At 45.5% G+C, this 18,206-nt stretch overlaps 1 protein-coding gene across 1 annotated transcript in view; it reads left to right on the top strand.

Moving 5' to 3' along the window:
- WDR31 (WD repeat domain 31) overlaps positions 1–18,206 on the top strand; it is a 207,905-nt gene that overhangs the window by 72,771 nt on the left and 116,928 nt on the right. The window contains exon 5 of the mRNA XM_086921207.1: positions 13,106–13,206. Coding sequence (XP_086777333.1) covers positions 13,106–13,206 — 101 coding nt within the window. The remainder of the gene's footprint in view (positions 1–13,105; positions 13,207–18,206) is intronic.

Genomic DNA, 18,206 nt, shown 5'->3' with positions numbered 1-18,206 from the left:
TCACGCCGAGAAATCCAGCTCCGGTGTTTCCAGTCTCCCTAGCGGGTTGCTGGAAGATCAAGTCCTGAGAAACGAGATACAAGACCTCCTTCATTCTATAACCAAGGTACGGAGCTGACTCAAATCTTAGAGAGAAATCTTGATTCAGATTCTTGGCAAAAAAACCCAACTTAACTTAACACTGCTACTTACTTACTACTTCCCACGTATTAGGCTTAGGTCAGGTATACCGGGGTAGGCGTATCTTAGAAGCACCAGTTGAGTTCATTAGTCAATGTTTTTATGTATGTAAATATTTTATCCATTTTAAAGTAACATATGGCTAAGAAACCATATCAATGCTTTTACAGTATTATTTTATAATACCCCTTTTACTGTACGCACTTTACTTCATGATAAGTATTGCAATTGTGGCAATTCATTTCTCTTGCATGAGAAAGAAGACTGCTCAATAAAATAACACATTTTATTGAAAACGCCCGTCTCTCTATTTCTCTGCACTCTGGTGGAACTAAGCATGCACGATTGACTGAGTGAAATAGCTGTCTGTTGTTTTCACACGACTCTGGAGATACACTCCTTATTCTGGGGGAGCAAAGTTGTCATGTTATATGGTTGTCAGAAGCTAATCCCTTCTTGTCTAAATCAGGGAAGTTAACCCCTCCCTATTCATTCGAGAAAGTTTCTAGTGACCTCTGAGCTAGCTGGCAAAAAACTAATTAAGTCTAACATAGTCAGTAGAGACCTAGATGACCTCAGTCCTACGTCTACACTGCTGTTTATGTTATTCCAATGCACAGAGCCTATTGGGAATATAGGAACTACACTACATGGCGCCCATCGTTTGGTAAGGCGATAATCTAACGCAAGATACTAGAGTAACTCAGTCGTGCTTTTCACACAGACCCCTTTCTCCCGTAAAAACTCCAATAGACGTCTGGAGTGGGTGAAAGGTTAATATCCGCCGAAACTTAGTAGGATGAGAATCCTATGTATTAGTTTACGGTATAGTCAACGTTGAAGGATACAGTGTTCCAAAAATATTGTGCACCTAATTTTTGTTTCCTTGAAACTTGATCTACAACAAAACTTTCAGTCAGTAAAAATGTCAGAAAGTTACGACGAAAGGGAGAGAGTTAGACTAGCAGCTCAACTCGCAGCGGACGACACAACTGTCTAAAATACCGACGCGGATGCAATAATCATCCCGGTCAATATAAGAAAAACCATAACTATAAAACTTATAGAAAATGGAGTAACATCAAGAGGTGGTACAGTCATATTTGTGGTAGAGGCACATGAGTTTCGGCAGACAGAGGTATTCTATACCTGGATAAACTTTCCAGCAGCACATGCTGTAACACATGAGTTCCACTACTATAAAATAGCGGAAGCTCCGGAGGAATACTCTCCTTTCGAGGAAGTTGAAATTCCACTAACGTATCAAGAGCACCTGCTCTTGTTTAATGGCGCCCTAAAACATCAAAATCACATTACCAGGCTCGGTCCACTAGGTAGACCAGGAGCCACGTGGCCGGTTCTAGCCAGCTACACACCCAGACATTGAAACAATGTCAAACGAAGAACTCTTAGTTAAAATAAAAGAATTAACAAAAGCATATAGCGATTTAGTTCGAATTACACTTGATAGTACAAACTACCGATTAGAACAACTAATTGAAAATCCTGAAAAAACCTTTATTAAAAACAATCTCAATACTCAAAGAAGAAATGGGAGGGTAATAAGCAATCCACTGCCAGAGAAAAACAATTTCAGTCCAGAGGAAGGTCCCCCCAATGGAGAAATAAGTCTCCAGGCGGAGGGGACAAGTCTCCCCTAAGGGAGCCCTCTGAAAAAAGATATAATATTAGAGATAGGGATAAAATAAGAAAACCTGACAGATATCAAGAAATTGATACACGTCCCTCTCGATCTTTTCAGACTTCCTCACAGAAATCGGAAAGAAGAGGACGGTCAGAACACAAGGAAGAGCACGTCAAGTCCAAAGACAAAGAACCTGCTCATCAAAGTAAAAAATCACAATTTCCCAGAAAGAAGGTAGCAAGTATTAAAATTAAACATGCCGAGAATCCTGAGGACACAGCTGAAAAACGGAGAGTGGGCCCAGACAATGCTAGACAGCGCAGCAGAAGTGACCATAGCTCGCAAGATCCTGATGAATCTTCTGGAGACAGTGGACACGAATGAATACATTCAGGTGGAAACTGCAGACACGCGAGTTAGCGTGCCCCATACACTATATGAAATAACATTACGTATAGAGGGAGATAAAACTAGGAAAATAAAAGGTCTCTTTTGGGAAAACTTTTCTAAAGGCTATGATATCCTGTTAGCTGAAAAAGACTGGCCACCAGAGTCTGTCAGGGAGTGCCCTCATGGCGAAGAAATTATTATGCCTGCCTTCTCAAATCATATCCCAATTCATAAAAAATACACATTTGCAAGAAAATGGGCAGTGGCCCAAGCCCCTGCTTTATATAAAAATAATGTAGGATGGGATGAGGATTCTCCTCACCACAAAATCCAATTAAAAAATCAACCTACTGCACAAAGGCAGTACCCAGTTAAAGAAGAAGCTAAAAAGCAAGTTAGGGAGATCCTAGATCAACTTGAATATCAAGGGGTGATTGAAACATACACTTCACAAATGAACAATCCTTTGTTTCCTGTCTCCAAGCCAGACGATTCATATCGAATGGTTTTGGACTACAGACATCTAAACTCATGCTGTAAAACTTTTGCAGTCCAAAACTCACACAGTGCAGCACTAATGAATAACATCGTGCGAAAAAAATATAAAACGACATTAGATATCTCTAAGGGATTCTTCTGTCAAAACATAGCACCCGAAAGCAGGTATTTGACCGCTTTCTTAATAATGGGGTCGCAAAAACAATTTTGCCGACTCCCACAGGGATTCAAGAATAGCACAGGAATATTCTCAGCAAGGGTAACAGAGTTACTACAAATGTATTATGATGAGGCATTATCCTATGTCGATGACATCTGTCTTACAGACGATGACTTGGAGACTCACTTGAAACGAGTGAACACCATAATACTTGGGTTCGCATCCGAAGGTTACAAATTTAACTTTAAAAAGTCAAGAATAGCCCATCTAACAGTCCTATTTTTATGATATGAATTACAAAAAGAATTACAAAAGACTCACGTGATACACACACTGAGTCATCGACGTGATGGCGTTCACGTTGCAGGGAATTCATTGGCTGATAGAGCCAAAGCGGCGGCTGGTCAACCGGCTTCCGTAGCCACTAAAAAGCGTTCAGAAAAACAAATAGATGGAGTAACCATGCTGGCAGTAAAAGCCTCATCAAAAGGCGACTATGCGGCATTACCACTCAACTATCCACTCAATAATACATACATAATTGATGCGAACTCCGTTCCGTTTGCTCAAATCCCTGGAGTGGGGGATAGAGTAATTCCAAACACGAACCGGAGAATCTTCTTGATACAAGAAGCACACATGGGACTGGGTCTAAGGCACCAAGAGATATTGAAATCTCTGATAGAATTACAATCACAATACTGGTGGCCGGGAATGAGCATTGAAATTTACAATTATGCAATAAATTGTGAGGACTGCAACAGAGATCGCAGTTGTGAACCGGACCAGGTACCAGCCCAGACACCACTATTAGACAGCATCAGGCTATCTATGCGCAGACGTCCGACCGGACAAATGCGGTCCCGTAATTATTAAGACTAGATTCACTAAGGATGTGGCCCCAGCGCTCGGCTGACGCCAGAACTGTTATAAAAGATTTGCGAGTCATTATCGGCTCATACGCAATTGGCATGCTACATTCTGATCAGGGTCCTGCGTTTAGCTCTCACGCTTACAAAGAGGCCGTGAGCAGCATGGGCATTGTATTGCGGTACTCTTCTCCCTTCCATCTTGAGGGAAATGCGGTTGTGGAAAGAAAAAACCGTGACATAAAGCAATCTATAACGGCGAGGGTATTAGGTTCGGGTGATGGGTGGGTCAAACATCTAACAAGTGTCCAAAGTAGTCTTAACAATCTGCCAAGAAATTCTCTAAAGGGTTTCACTCTATATGAACTATTGTTCGGTACTAGAATGAGAATCCAGGAGTTAGATAGTCATACTTCAGTGGTAGAAGAAAAAAACTTTGATATCAAAGATCGTTTGGCTGTTTTACAGGACTTGAATGAAACAAGAAACAGTCTAAGTAACATAAATTCCAAGCCAACACCCACTGAAGAACCACCTGTCCCAGCAAGACCTGTCTGGATTCCAAAGATTGGGGATCTGGTCAGAGAAAAGATCGCGGTGAAGAAGGAATTTGGGCCTTCTTACAGAAAAGCAGTACCTGTCTTAGCTGTCAGCGGAACAAGATCAGTAGTACTACCGCCACTTGCTGGTAAAAAGGAAAACAAAGTTGTTTCCATTGACCTGGTGAAACCACAATCATGTGGCCGATAATAAGTAGTAGGCCCAGTGGACTGCCAAGAAATAGCAGAAGACCAAATCTTGCTACAATACAAAAGGTTCAAACTGAAAGACTAATCACCTTCGATAATCCATCATTGAATAAAAAAGGACTATGCAACAAAGCCATGGAACTTGTGCCTCTTGAAACCCAAATTGCAACAGTTCAAGAAACACCAGTCTACAACGATGTAGCGTCGGACTATACGAATGTAATTAAAGAGAATGCAAAGATCAATGGAAATCCGGAAACAATCCCACCAATTGACAGAACTGCATCTGACTATTTTATCAACTTTGATGACTTTTCCGATGATCCGAGTGAACATGGAGACAAGCCAGCAACAAAAACTTTCAAAATGAAAATTAAAGAACTTTTTCATCAACTCAAAGAAACATATCTGATTTTCCCTTGGATTGATCTATGGATTGTGTTAGGTGTACTTATCCTGCTACTTTGGCTAATCCTAGTTTTAATTTTGGGTAAATTTATTGATGGAAAATACAGTACAATGGACACAGCAAGTCAGAACATCAACTTGGTCCTGAAACCACACAGATCATCTCACATAGAGAAAAGAGAACTATCATCAGTGAACATCACAGCAAAGCCTATACCTGGTGGTATAGCATGGGACAGAACTGACTATGAAATCTATGGCCCGGTAGAGCTCTTGAAGTATCCATACCAATTCAAGATTTCATTAAGTGACTTTGTGACACCAAGTACTTTCTCTGATGATTGGGTTTTTGAAAACATTAATAATATGATGTCAGATTTAGAAATGTCAGCAAAATTGACAGAACATGATTATTTACAGAGCTCATCGAATTATGAAGAGATGTACTGTTATAACCACTATGGTCACCATTATCTGCATAAATCTGCGAATCCTAGAAATGTTTTTACTTATAATCAGTGGGAACATTGTCCAACACCGCCAATAGGCAGTTCAAAAACCTTTTATGAAAAATTCTCATACTTTTCAGGGTTTAATCATACTGATCCAGAAATGTTTTATTTCAAGATGTTAAATAAGACAGGAATGAAAAACATGCTGACAAATACTAAATGTATTTATTCTGAAAAATTTTATGACAAAATGACAACGTTTGGTTTTGAGTTTTGGAAAAACAACATTGAAACAAAAACAATCTGGGGAACAAAAGAATGGCAAGTACAAGGTCTAGAAGCATTATTCAGAGCCTGCATGATCCCAGAACAAATTATGTTCCTGAATGACACAATTCAGCAAACTACCTGTCTTGGCTTAGCTAAGATAAAAGATTTAAACAACCCGTCTATACCAAAACCTATGTCTGATAGAAACACCACTACAGATGATGGGGTTAGACGTGTCCTATATTTTAAAACAAAACAGAACAAATCCTGATTGGAAAAAATGGTTGATCTGGCCCATAGACACAAATAACTGTCAAAATAGATTCCTGAACAAAATACAGGGGTTCAAACAGAACAGGCCAGACCCTAGATACTCCCAGAGACAACATCCAGGGATAGTAACAACATATAGTGTAGGAAAACTATGCCTTGACTGGCTACAGAAATCCACACTTCCCGAAATAAAGCAACACTTAACTTTACTTAAAGAAGGTGCTGACTTGCGAGATTTCATAATGGGACCTCGCAAACAGCGTCAAAAACGTTTCATATACGCCGGTATATACGCAGCTTACAATGAAGCTTGGAAATTGAAACAAATTGAAACTGCAGAAAAAATACGGGAAATTGACCGTATCAATTTGGAGAAATCATTTTCTGTAGTGGACAATGGGTTAACAACTCTGTCCTCCAGAATCTATTCACTGGACAGCATTGTATCATCTGATATTGATATAATAGAGCAGGACATGCTAATGTTACAACATGCCAAGCCATATCCGTGTGTTTTTATATTCACTAGTACTTTACAGAAAAGCGTAGCAACTCATAGAGATTTACGTTTTTTTCGACAATTCAGGTTTTGTCGTGATCAGCGTGATGGCATAGACTTTCTGAGCAACTTGCTCAGCTTTGTAAGTCATTTACACGATTTTGCATGCACACCATACATGCACGTTTACTAACCGAAATCTCAACGTTGACTCTGTAACCGCACGAACCTCTAAAAGGGACCTGCTTTTCCATTTTAGCACCGCAGCTACTTTTGTTTCATTGCTTGACTTTCCTTTACGATCACTCTGGAGCACATAACACCAAGCGCACTCCATGTCCGTTTAATACGGCTCGTTCACCTTAACTTCACCCGTTGTTTCACTTGTTGTACGTCGTAGTTTAACCTGCATCACCGAGCATTAATATGGGCCATTAAGCTACTCATTTTCATGATCCACTTTCTGAATCATCACTTTCCCGCTTTTCCTTTCATTTCTTTACCCAAATTTTCGCTCCCCTTCCTCGCCTCTTTGTTCGTGTTGTAAAATAGCCTGTAGCTAAGATTCCCAATAATAAAATATGACATTGTCTTCCCAGATTCCCCTGAAGAAGGGCTACCGTTACAGCCCGAAATGCATTGGGATTTGTTACTGAATTACATTTGAAGAACTGTTCATCTTAAGCTTGGATTTTGTGAAATTGAACATTTTCCTCGGATAAACTTTTGGTTGCCACATAAAAGGAATACAATCAAAAAGAAAAAGAACTATATGTTTTATTTCATCAACGTTTGAATACTGTGTTTAACCATTGTCATAATTGTTTAAAATGTATCTGATCATTCCTAAATATTTCTGATTTACACTCGTAGGAGTGATTTGAGCAGTGCATTAGGTTACTCAGGCACATGTCTGGTGTACTTCTTCATTTAATGTTACAACATGGCCAGTCCCAATTACGTTCTATTGTACAGCTAGGTTGGACGTTACAAAACCTGCGTTCAGGCTATGTGCCATGGCGTTTAATCAACACAACGTCATTGTTTTCTATCTTTAACCTTACTGATAAAAAAATCAGTTTGGCACAAAAAGGAGCAGACTATACGATACTGAGCATTGAAAAACCTGAGAGATTACCATTGACAATGTCAGAAAGACCTGTCATTGAATGGATAATACATGGGACCATTTCAATCCCGAAAACAACTTTTCAGTTTCAATACTGCCAAAAATATATACCAGCAGGCCTGTATGAAAGGTTGGGTAAAGGATACATCAAATTGACCTGGAATTTACCTTATACACACAAATGTTACAGTGAAGGGAAAAAAAGAGGTATTTCTTAGTGGTAATGATTGTAAAAAATCACTGGGAAGTACACTCCTGTGCCAAGGTATTAACTTGCATGGGGCATGTGAAGGTTCTTCAAACAACCTTTCATGTCATGTTCAGGGCTCCCCTACTACACATATAGAACCATTTTTCAGACAGCTTTCCAAGGGTAGCTATGTTTTAATAAGTGATCACAGCTGCTGTGGCATGGTGCCAGGAAAAGCCTACCTCGTAACTGTGACGGCCAGGGTCATTTGCTGTATGCAAGTATTGTATCCAAACAGCAAACCAGGCATGGAGGCGGCAATATGGCCTTATGTGAATATCTCTTCTATTCGAATTAATACTTTAAGCAGAATGAAGTCTATTCTTTTACAGACAACTGTGCCTTTAACCTCGTCCAAAGAGACATATGACCTGCAAGTTGCAAGGACAATGGCAGAGATTAATACCCTAGTAACAACAAATTTTCCGGTGCATTTCGTTGAAATGTTAAGCCAAATCTTAAACATGTCAGATACCAGTGGCATCGCACATGTATTTAAGACCATTTTTTCGGGAATGCTAACACCCTTCGAAGCAGTTCTTGGCATTTTCCCGAATTTTGTGCATTCACTCTTCGGCGGCCTGCCTCTTATTTTGGGACTCGTAGCAGGAATTTTATTTTGTTTCTCCTGCTCCGATGTGGCAAGCCAAGTCACAGACAAACCTCTGGCAACGATGGAAGAAACGATCCTAGCAATACGATATCGAGACCGTATCACTAAGGTCCTCGGATTGGCCCGGCTAAGAGATCTGAATACTACCTGGTTTCTTTCATTCAGACCAATTTGGCAAAATTGCATCTTACCTGTGCTTCGATGTCTGCTATGCGGAGAAAAATGCGTGTTGGACGTTTGTCTTACACTACCATCAGCAGTACCAATGGATATCGACGCTTTGCTTTGTCCTGTTATAACTCTTGCAACGTGTTGTCCCCAGCGGCTACCTATTCTGATGACGGCATTCGTTGAGACTTCACCATTAAGATTAGGTGGCGGTGAGGTACGAGATGAAAGCGGCACCACACAGGTACAACCTTCTGTGAACATTGCTGATCCTGACATCGATGATGGCAATGCATCGCACATTTGCACTATTTACACCTTTTTGGAGTTGGCCCAACTTTTACCTACTGTTGTAGACACATTTTTTACCGGCCTATCAGAAGTAATATTCTCCCCTAACAACAAGAATAATATTTGAAAGAAACGAGCTCACCGCGTTCCCTGAACTCTGAATTCGGCCTTCAGTTTTGATAAACAGAACTCCAAAAAGACAGTGACACTATTTTTTTTTTCTCCCTTCTCGAGAACGAAATTATTTCCCCCTAAATTTCCAAAATATTTACAGTTTTTTGGCACATGGTACTCTGCTTAAAGTAGAACTATTCTTAGAGAACAGAAGTTCTATTTTTAGAGACAATATTTTGAATCAGCCTCTAGCATATGTACAAACCTGTATAACTATGTGATCAAATGGTCTCGACCTTTTTTCTGTATTCAGAGCCATTTCATAAATGTAATTTTCGCAATTCATTCAGCCAATATTCATATTTACATTTCCTGAATGATAACTTTGCTTGAAAGCATACAGTATAATACTCATTTCGTGTATCTATACCATTTCAAATGCATTTCATTGTATTTTGGGGTGGGTTGGAAAACACATTCATACCTATATGTTTATATATTGCTTAGTATTTAGTAATGATGGACATTATACGTGGAGTGGGTGTTGTGAATGTATCTAGGACACTAATGAAATATTCCTGATTCATGCCCTTATGTGGTTATGATAAATCATGTCCTAATGAAGGCATACGAATCTTACTCATATTCAGCCATAGCCCACGCAGCCCAAATACGGCAAGGCTACTTCCTTAGATTCCTCGAGAGCACAACGAGTTCTTTCGACACACCACACCTTCAGTAACCTGGGAATTCCCCATGTCTTTGTTTTGATTTGTCATTGAACTCCTGCGAGCACTAAAGGAACAGTCAGTTCTTAGTGACATCTTTTATTGACGTCTTATGTCCAATTTTACGTCAAACACGGCACCTTCCAGGTATAAATATACCAACACTTGCCTTAAGCAAACACACAGTAGTGTGGAGCAGAGCGGCTATCTACTTATCTGAAGCCCAGCTGATGCGAGAGCCGAAGGAAGCCGCCCTCCCCTTTTGACACACTGGAGAAGCTGCCTTTTCTCACGCCGAGAAATCCAGCTCCGGTGTTTCCAGTCTCCCTTGCGGGTTGCTGGAAGATCAAGTCCTGAGAAACGAGATACAAGACCTCCTTCATTCTATAACCAAGGTACGGAGCTGACTCAAACCTTAGAGAGAATTCTTGATTCGGATTCTTGGCAAAAAAAACAACTTCCCACGTATTAGGCTTAGGTCAGGTACACCGGGGTAGGCGTATCTTAGAAGCACCAGTTGAGTTCGTTAGTCAATGTTTTTAAGTATGTAAATATTTTATCCATTTTAAAGTAACATATGGCTAAGAAACCAGATCAATGCTTTTACAGTATTATTTTATAATACTCCTTTTACTGTACGCACTTCACTTCATGATAAGTATTGCAATTGTGGCAATTCATTTCTCTTGCATGAGGGAGAAGACTGCTCAATAAAATAACACCTTTTATTGAAAACGCCCGTCTCTCTATTTCTCTGCACTCTGGTGGAACTAAGCATGCACGATTGACTGAGTGAAATAGCTGTCTGTTGTTTTCACACGACTCTGGAGATACACTCCTTATTCTGGGGGAGCAAAGTTGTCATGTTATATGGTTGTCAGAAGCTAATCCCTTCTTGTCTAAATCAGGGAAGTTAACCCCTCCCTATTCATTCGAGAAAGTTTCTAGTGACCTCTGAGCTAGCTGGCAAAAAACTAATTAAGTCTAACATAGTCAGTAGAGACCTAGATGACCTCAGTCCTACGTCGACACTGCTGTTTATGTTATTCCAATGCGCAGAGCCTATTGGGAATGTAGGAACTACACTACAGTCTGAGAGAATGCACATCCCCAGCCCCTGTCATTCAGAAGCCAGACAGTCAATCCACAAAGCCGCAGAGGCAAACATGATGGCTAAGCAAGAAAATACCCACTTTCAACAAGTGGTATTTTCAAACACACAGTATAAAAATCATCTTTACTATAAGATACATTTTTATATACTGAGTTCAGGCATACTAAACTCCAACTTTCTATCTTGTCCCAATGGGAAGTTATATTTATAAGATGTTATAAATAAATAAACTCCCATTCTATCCTATGGGACAAATAGCCTTTTAATAGTGAAAAACGAAGTTGGTCATATTTCACTTTCAGGACATGCCACAAACATCAGGGCAAGCCCTACCTTTCACATACACTGCACCCTGCCCATAGGTCTACCTTGGGGGTGATTCACATGTAAGAAAAGGGATGTTAGTGCCTGGCAAGTGGGTGCACTTGCCAGGTCGACATGGCAGTGCCAAACTGCGCACAGACACTGCAGTGGCAGGTCTAAGTTACATTTACTCAGACTGATTCAGCATTAAAGTCATGGTTTTCACTGCAGAAACTCAGACTAGAAAGTATTTACCCCATCAAGTAAATACCCCATTCTGGGGAAAAGTAGTTACACAGTGTGATAAATACCGCCTCCTTTTCCAAGCTACTTAGTTTTGGGACCACTGTATTAAGAAGCCTTCTTCATTTGTTTCCTCTCGTCAGTGCACTTTAGAATGCTTTACACCTTTTTCTGTGCTGGACAACATATTTCAGGATTTCAACACAACTCCTGAAGCTGACCTCGGACAAGACGGAGGTCCTCATCCTCAGATCCACCCCTTCGGCCTGGAAAGACTCCTGGTGGCCGACCGCACTGAGAACAGCTCCAACTCCCACCGACCACGCCCGCAACCTAGGGGTCATCCTCGACTCCTCCCGCTCCATGACCAAGCAGGTCAACGCCGTCTCTTCCTCCTGCTTCAACACCCTCCGCATGCTCCGCAAGATCTATAGGTGGATCCCCACCGAAACAAGAGAAACGGTCACCCAGGCCCTCGTCACCAGCAGGTTGGACTACGGGAACGCCCTCTACGCAGGAGCCTCGGCCAAACTACTGAAACGGCTTCAATGCATCCAGAACGCCTCTGCACGCCTGATCCTCGACATCTCTCGCCGCAGCCGCAGCCACATCACACCCCACCTGAGAGACCTGCACTGGCTCCCCGTCAACAAGAGGATAACCTTCAATCTCCTCACCCACGCACACAAGGCACTCCACAACACCGGACCAGCGTACTTCAACAGCCGACTCAACTTCTACACCCCCACCCGCCAGCTCCGCTCCACCGACCTCGACCTGGCCACAGTCCCCCGCATCCGAAGAGTGACCTCCGGCGGCAGATCCATCTCCCACCTCGCCTGCCAAGACCTGGAACACCCTCCCCATCCACCTACGGCAGACCCAAGACCTACTGTCCTTCAAAAGACTCCTCAAGACCTGGCTCTTCGAGCTACTAGTAGCAGCACCCCTCACCCCCCAGCGCCTTGAGACTCTCACGGGTAAGTAGTGCACTTTACAAATGCCATGATTGATTGATTGATTGATTGATTGAAAGCATATCAAGCCTCCAAATACAATGTGTCCCCAAAAAGGCAATCATTAAGTAGCTCAAATTTTGAACTATACTATGCCTTGTGAAATGCAATAGTTCAGTACATTCAAAGTCCCCCCAGTGCTCATGCATCATGTGGTAAAAATTGGTTGTCTTCTTGTTAGTATGTTTGAAGCGTATTAACCGAGACAGGATGCTTCGTGGTAGAAGGAATAGCATGAGTTCTTCCTCATGGCTACCCTCCCCAGAATCACATGTGACCTCCCTGGTCAGTTTGCTCTTCAGAAGTGATTGTTACATGTACATAAATAACTAAAATGGCTTCTATGGCTCAGGCTATTCTCCAATGTCCCTGCCTCAACAGGGCTCTAATGTTCAAGGGACTGCTCCCCGTCGAAGTTTGAGTACTCTAATTGAAGTTACGAAAAAGGAATGACCTATTCTGAAGATGTATTTCTTCAGGTAAAAAATGATCTTACATAATTATGACAACTACCTTGTGAACCTAATGGAGGGACTGCACTTGAATTTTATCCAACTGACCATGCATGGATTCTGTCCACCGCCATACATGTGCACAGAGGGCAGATTATAAGATCTACAGAAGTACTTTGTGTTACTCACCAAGCTTTGCACTGGAATGAGATACTGTGATCGTATTTGATTATTGACATATCATAATTTCAGTACTGAATCTCACCACAATGTGATATGTCCTCTTTACAGATTCTTCCCAGTTGTTCACTGGTTCCCGAGATAACACCATTTGCAAGTGGGACATAGAGACCGGACAGTGTCTTCAGAAAGCAGCCATATCAAGAAATTTGGTAAGGGTGTAGGTGAAGTATAGGGTCCTTCAATTATTGTACCAAGCTGTAATAATCTATCTAGACACACAGCTTTTTAATTAGAAGATGTTAAGGGCAAATGATATCGTTATATCAGGCCCATTTGTGAAATGAAGTCTACACTGTTGAATAGTGTTACAAAATGTACTTCTTTTCCTGTAATTTCTTGAATTATTATGATTTTAGATTTTATTTAGAGGCAACCTCGCTGGAAGATGCAGCAACGGGCTTTAAAAAGATTTTTTTTTTATTGTATCAGGAGAATTCCAAACTTGAAGTGCTGGAAATAGAAGAACAAGGTATAAATGGGTTCCACTTGAAGAACAGATTAGAGACATTAGGATGTGATAGAAAGGGAACATGAAATAGGGGGGTTACTAGCATGCACACTCACTGGTTTGTATTACTATTATAGATATGTATAATTTTATTCAAAGGCTTATTAAGTAAATTGCCCAAAATTGCATGTTTTTTAACCATGCGTCGAAGCTGGAATTAGAGCCCAGGCCTTCATGTTCCATGGTTTTGATTTAGCCTTCAGATAACATCCTGTACCAGTTTTTGTAAATGTTATGTTTTCAATTCTTTCTTGGACTCCAATTGGTTTCATTTTTTTTTTTTTCACAACCAATTTTATTGAGCATAAGAGTATCAAGGATGTGGTATCTTCACACACCAAGATCACCACAACAGTATCAATGCAATGATGACATATACAGTAATGAATGCAGCAAGTGCCAATGAAGCTCAGCTTTAAAGATGCCCTAGCAGCCTACCCAAACCCCAACTACACCCCCCCCCCCCGTACCCAACACCCCCCCACCACACGTGTACAGAAAGCAACACATAGAAGAGGCACAAAGAAGATGCAGGTATAGCGCAGCCAGGGCTGTGCCACTCGAGGCCAGAAGTGTCACCGCAATCAAATGTCCTCCTCCTGCTCTGCTGGGGGATCCAAGGATAGGCCACGGTAGTCGGCCCACCGCTTCCAGATCTTGAAATGTTTGCGTGGGCATCCCCGCGCCTCAAAGACTGGTTTTTCAAGGCCCATGAAATAGTCTAACCCAGCCTTCCATGCAGGCAGAGGGGGGGCCCTCACAGACTTCCATGCCCGAGCCAGGTCACGCTTGGCCACCACCAGACCCAGGAGCAACAGATGGCGCTTATACACGTTGCCCCCAACCCCTTCCATGACATGCAGCAGGCCTAGCCGATGGGTACGAGGAAGATCCCAACCCAGGACCTCAGCCAGGCAACTCCACACGCCCCTCCAGAATCCAGCCAGGCGACCACACGACCACACCGTATGTATCAGGGAGCCAGGCACTTCCCCACAGCGCAGGCACTCCGGTGACGCAATCAAGCCAGCCTTCCACAGACGTTCACGTGTATAATAGGCACGGTGCAAGTATTTGAATTGTATCAGGCGGAGCCGAACCGCAATAGCGGTGCCGCGCGGGGACTCCAGCGCCTCCCTCCAATCGTCCTCATCAAGGGCGCCCACGTCCACCTCCCACGCCTCCCGAAGGGAGCAGAGAGTGGAGGAGCAGTGAATAACAAGTGATTGATAGATCCTAGAGACCTTCTTGTCACCCAAGTCCCCCATAAACACTTTCGCCTCTAGCGGGCTGAATTCCGGCAGGGAGTCAAGACCGGCAATGCTCGGGGCAAGGGCATGCCGCAGCTGGAGGTAGCGGAAGAACTGGGACTGAGGCATCTGGAACTCCACGCGGAGTTCCTCAAAGGATTTGAGGGTGGTACCCGACACGACCTGGCCCAGTTGCGTAATTCCAATAGCCTCCCAACCCTCAAACCCGGCCAGGGCCGCCAGTTCCGGGAGCATGCCATTGTGCCACAGCGGTGTTTCAGCTGTTAATTTGCCCCACCAACCCATGCGGCGCAGAGATTGCCGCCACACCGTAAATACCACCTTAGTGACCGACGGCAACCCACGGCGTATACGAGCCGAATAGAGAATAGTGTGGAGTGTGCGATCTCCCATGAGAAGTCTCTCCAGGGCATAGGCCGGGTCACTCCTATCTCCATACCACCATTCATTGAGGACGAGTAGGTGCGACGCTTGGTAGTAGGAGAGGAGGTCGGATGTGGCCAAACCACCACAGTACGTGGACAGAAAGCACGTCCTCAAGGCTACCCTGGCTGCACCGCCATCCCACAGGAAACGGCTCAGCACAGAGTTCACCTGGCGGAACCACTCCATGCCAATAGGGTGCGGGAAGTTTTGGAGTTGGTACAGCAGCCTCGGCAGTGCCACCATCTTAAAGATGGCCGACCTCCCAAATATCGTGAGGGGCATCCTGGACCAGGTTTTAACATCTGACTGGACCCGTTCCCACACCGGCAAGATGCTGCGCGTCCAGGCCACTGCCCGCGAGGTCGAGAGGAAGACGCCCAGATACTTCAGGCCATCCGTCGCCACACGCAAGTCGGCGGCCCATGGGTCGGCAACTACACCGCCACCTAAAAGCCACAGGGTCGATTTAGTCAGGTTAAGGTGAAGCCCAGAGACCTCGCCAAACCCCCGCATGATCTCCAAAACCCGGGGACCCGAGCGCCGCAGATCAGTGAGAAAAAGGAGGACGTCGTCTGCATATAGTGCAATCCTGTCCGCCAGGTCATCGTTCCAGACAAAGCCACGTAGGTGGGCGTCTGTCCGTATTCGCAACGCCAGGGGCTCCATGGCCAGGGCGAATAAGTAGGGGGACAGCGGGCAACCCTGTCGGGTACCACGTCCGATTTGGAAGCGCCCAGAGACCGCGCCGGCCACGCGGACCGACGTCGTGACATTCTGCCAGGCTCAGAAAACGTTGAAGTATCTGTCGCGGCATGGAGAGACCCGGGTCCAGAACAGAGGACCCAGGGCCCGCCATACCAATGGATCCCAACAACCCCATCATGTCACACACACCACCCCCCCAACAACACTCACATCCGTGAGGGTCTGAGGCCCACAGACAGTACCCCCCGAGCCCCACTGCGTCCCATGGCAATAACTGGAGTCCTCACATGGGAACCGACCGGCATCTCAAGGACAGAATGAAACAGTCTCACCGGCCAAAGCAGAGCAGTTCAGTAGGCAGCATACAGAGTGTGTTCAGTCCCGGCAATGTTCAGCTGCCCGCATCGGAGTGCTCCGAGTCCCTGGCACCACCCGACCGCGATGCACTGGCTGAAGCCGACCTCTTCTTGGAGCGAGACCGCCGATGGCGGCCCTTCTTGTTCGGGCGATCCGTCCGCTCCGGCGACGATCCCTGGGACCTGCCCGGGTCCAGCCCCGGCTGGGCGTGAGGCCTGAGTCGCACCGCCTCGTCGGTCCAGCGGAACACCTCCTCCGGTGAATCGAAGAAATGGGTCCGGAACTGATATATCACCCGCAGGCGGGCCGGATACAGGAGAGAGTATTGGAGCTTGAGGCCCCGTAGCTTAGCCTTAGCGTCCATGAAGGATTGCCTCTGTTGCTGTACCATCTTCGTGTAGTCCGGGAAAATCATGATAGTATGATTCTCGAAGGCGAGTGAGCCCTTGTTCCTCGCCTCCCGCAGGATAGCATCCCGGTCATGATAATTCAGCAGCCGGGCGATGACAGGTCGTGGGCGCTCACCCTCCGGCGGCCGCTGGGTCAGGGCCCTGTGGGCCCTCTCAATCACGAAGCATGTAGACAGTGCCCCTTCGGGAAGCCAGCTTTCCAGCCACTCAGTTAAGAACCGCTCCATATTGTCCTTCTCGCACCGCTCCGGAAAGCCAATGAAGCGGAGGTTGTTGCGCCGCGCGCGTCCTTCTGCATCCTCCACGCGGGCCGCCAGTGTCTTTTGGATGCTCTCCACCTCCGCCAACCGTTTCTTTAGGCCACCAATGTCCGCCTCGGTGGCTGTGATGCGGGTCTCAGCCACAGTGATCCGCTCCACCGCGTTGCGGAGGTCCTGGCGCAGGAGCGTGACATCTGCCCCAACTGCCCCAACTGCCCCAATTTTGGCATCAAGCATGTCCCGGGATTGGGTGATGGCCGCCAGAATAGCCGCATTGTCCGGCCCAGGGCCACCGCTGCCACCGGCCGCCCCCGCGCCGCCGCTCGGCCCAGTGAATTTGTCGATGGGGCCATGTTTAGGCGGGCCACCTCCTCTGTCCCTGGTCGTGGCACACGCTGGGCAGGGCGGACACCACCCCTGAGCTGTCGGGCACTGTCACAAGTCCTGGATGGGACGGACCAGACGAGGCCTCAGAGGAGAAAGTGGGCCGGCCTCCCAAATCCGGCGTCGCGAAAATCGAGGTCCCGGCGTCACCCAGGTGGGACAGGCCTCACCCGCACTCGTCACCACGAGCGGCTGTCCAAAGTACAGGAAAAGGCAGTGGCGCAGTGATCTGTGGGCAACCGAGCCCAGCGGGCCGGGCCAGGAGAGGCAGATCGGATGCCACCACCGTTCGCCAGGCCGTCGCCGGCTGCCTCAGGGCTCAAGGATCCCAGTCTCCAGGCCGTCACGGGGCCACGCCTCGCCGTCACCGCTCGCTGGTCACACAGGGGAAGAGCCGATGATTAGGAGCGAGTGGCACTGTCCCAATCTCCAGGCGATCGCAGCCAGAAAGATGAGCCCAGGTCGGCGCAGCGGATGCCACCCGCACCCGTCAGATCGCAACTGCCACCATGCGTCGCGAAACTCGAGGACCCCGGTCTCCGGCCGGCCACCAGGCCGCACTGCGCCGCCGCCTCCCTCCGATCACAGGAAGGGAAGAAATGCAGGATCGACACACCAACGTAGACAGGAGACTTCCCCAGATCGAAATCAAACACTGGGTATCAACAGCGGGCTCGGGGGTCAGGATAAATGATCGGATTAAGTCCGGGCCGGCGGGAGCTCTACAAGGCTGCGACCGCCATCTTCGCCCGCCAACCTTTTTGTTGTCAATTGGTTTCATTTTTAATTGTGAATTTCTGTCTGAGCCATAATTGCAATCTACAGTGT

Source organism: Lissotriton vulgaris, chromosome 5 (assembly GCF_964263255.1).
Source record: "Lissotriton vulgaris chromosome 5, aLisVul1.2, whole genome shotgun sequence".
Lineage (NCBI taxonomy): Eukaryota > Metazoa > Chordata > Amphibia > Caudata > Salamandridae > Lissotriton > Lissotriton vulgaris.
This window is presented reverse-complemented; position numbering and strand designations above follow the sequence as displayed.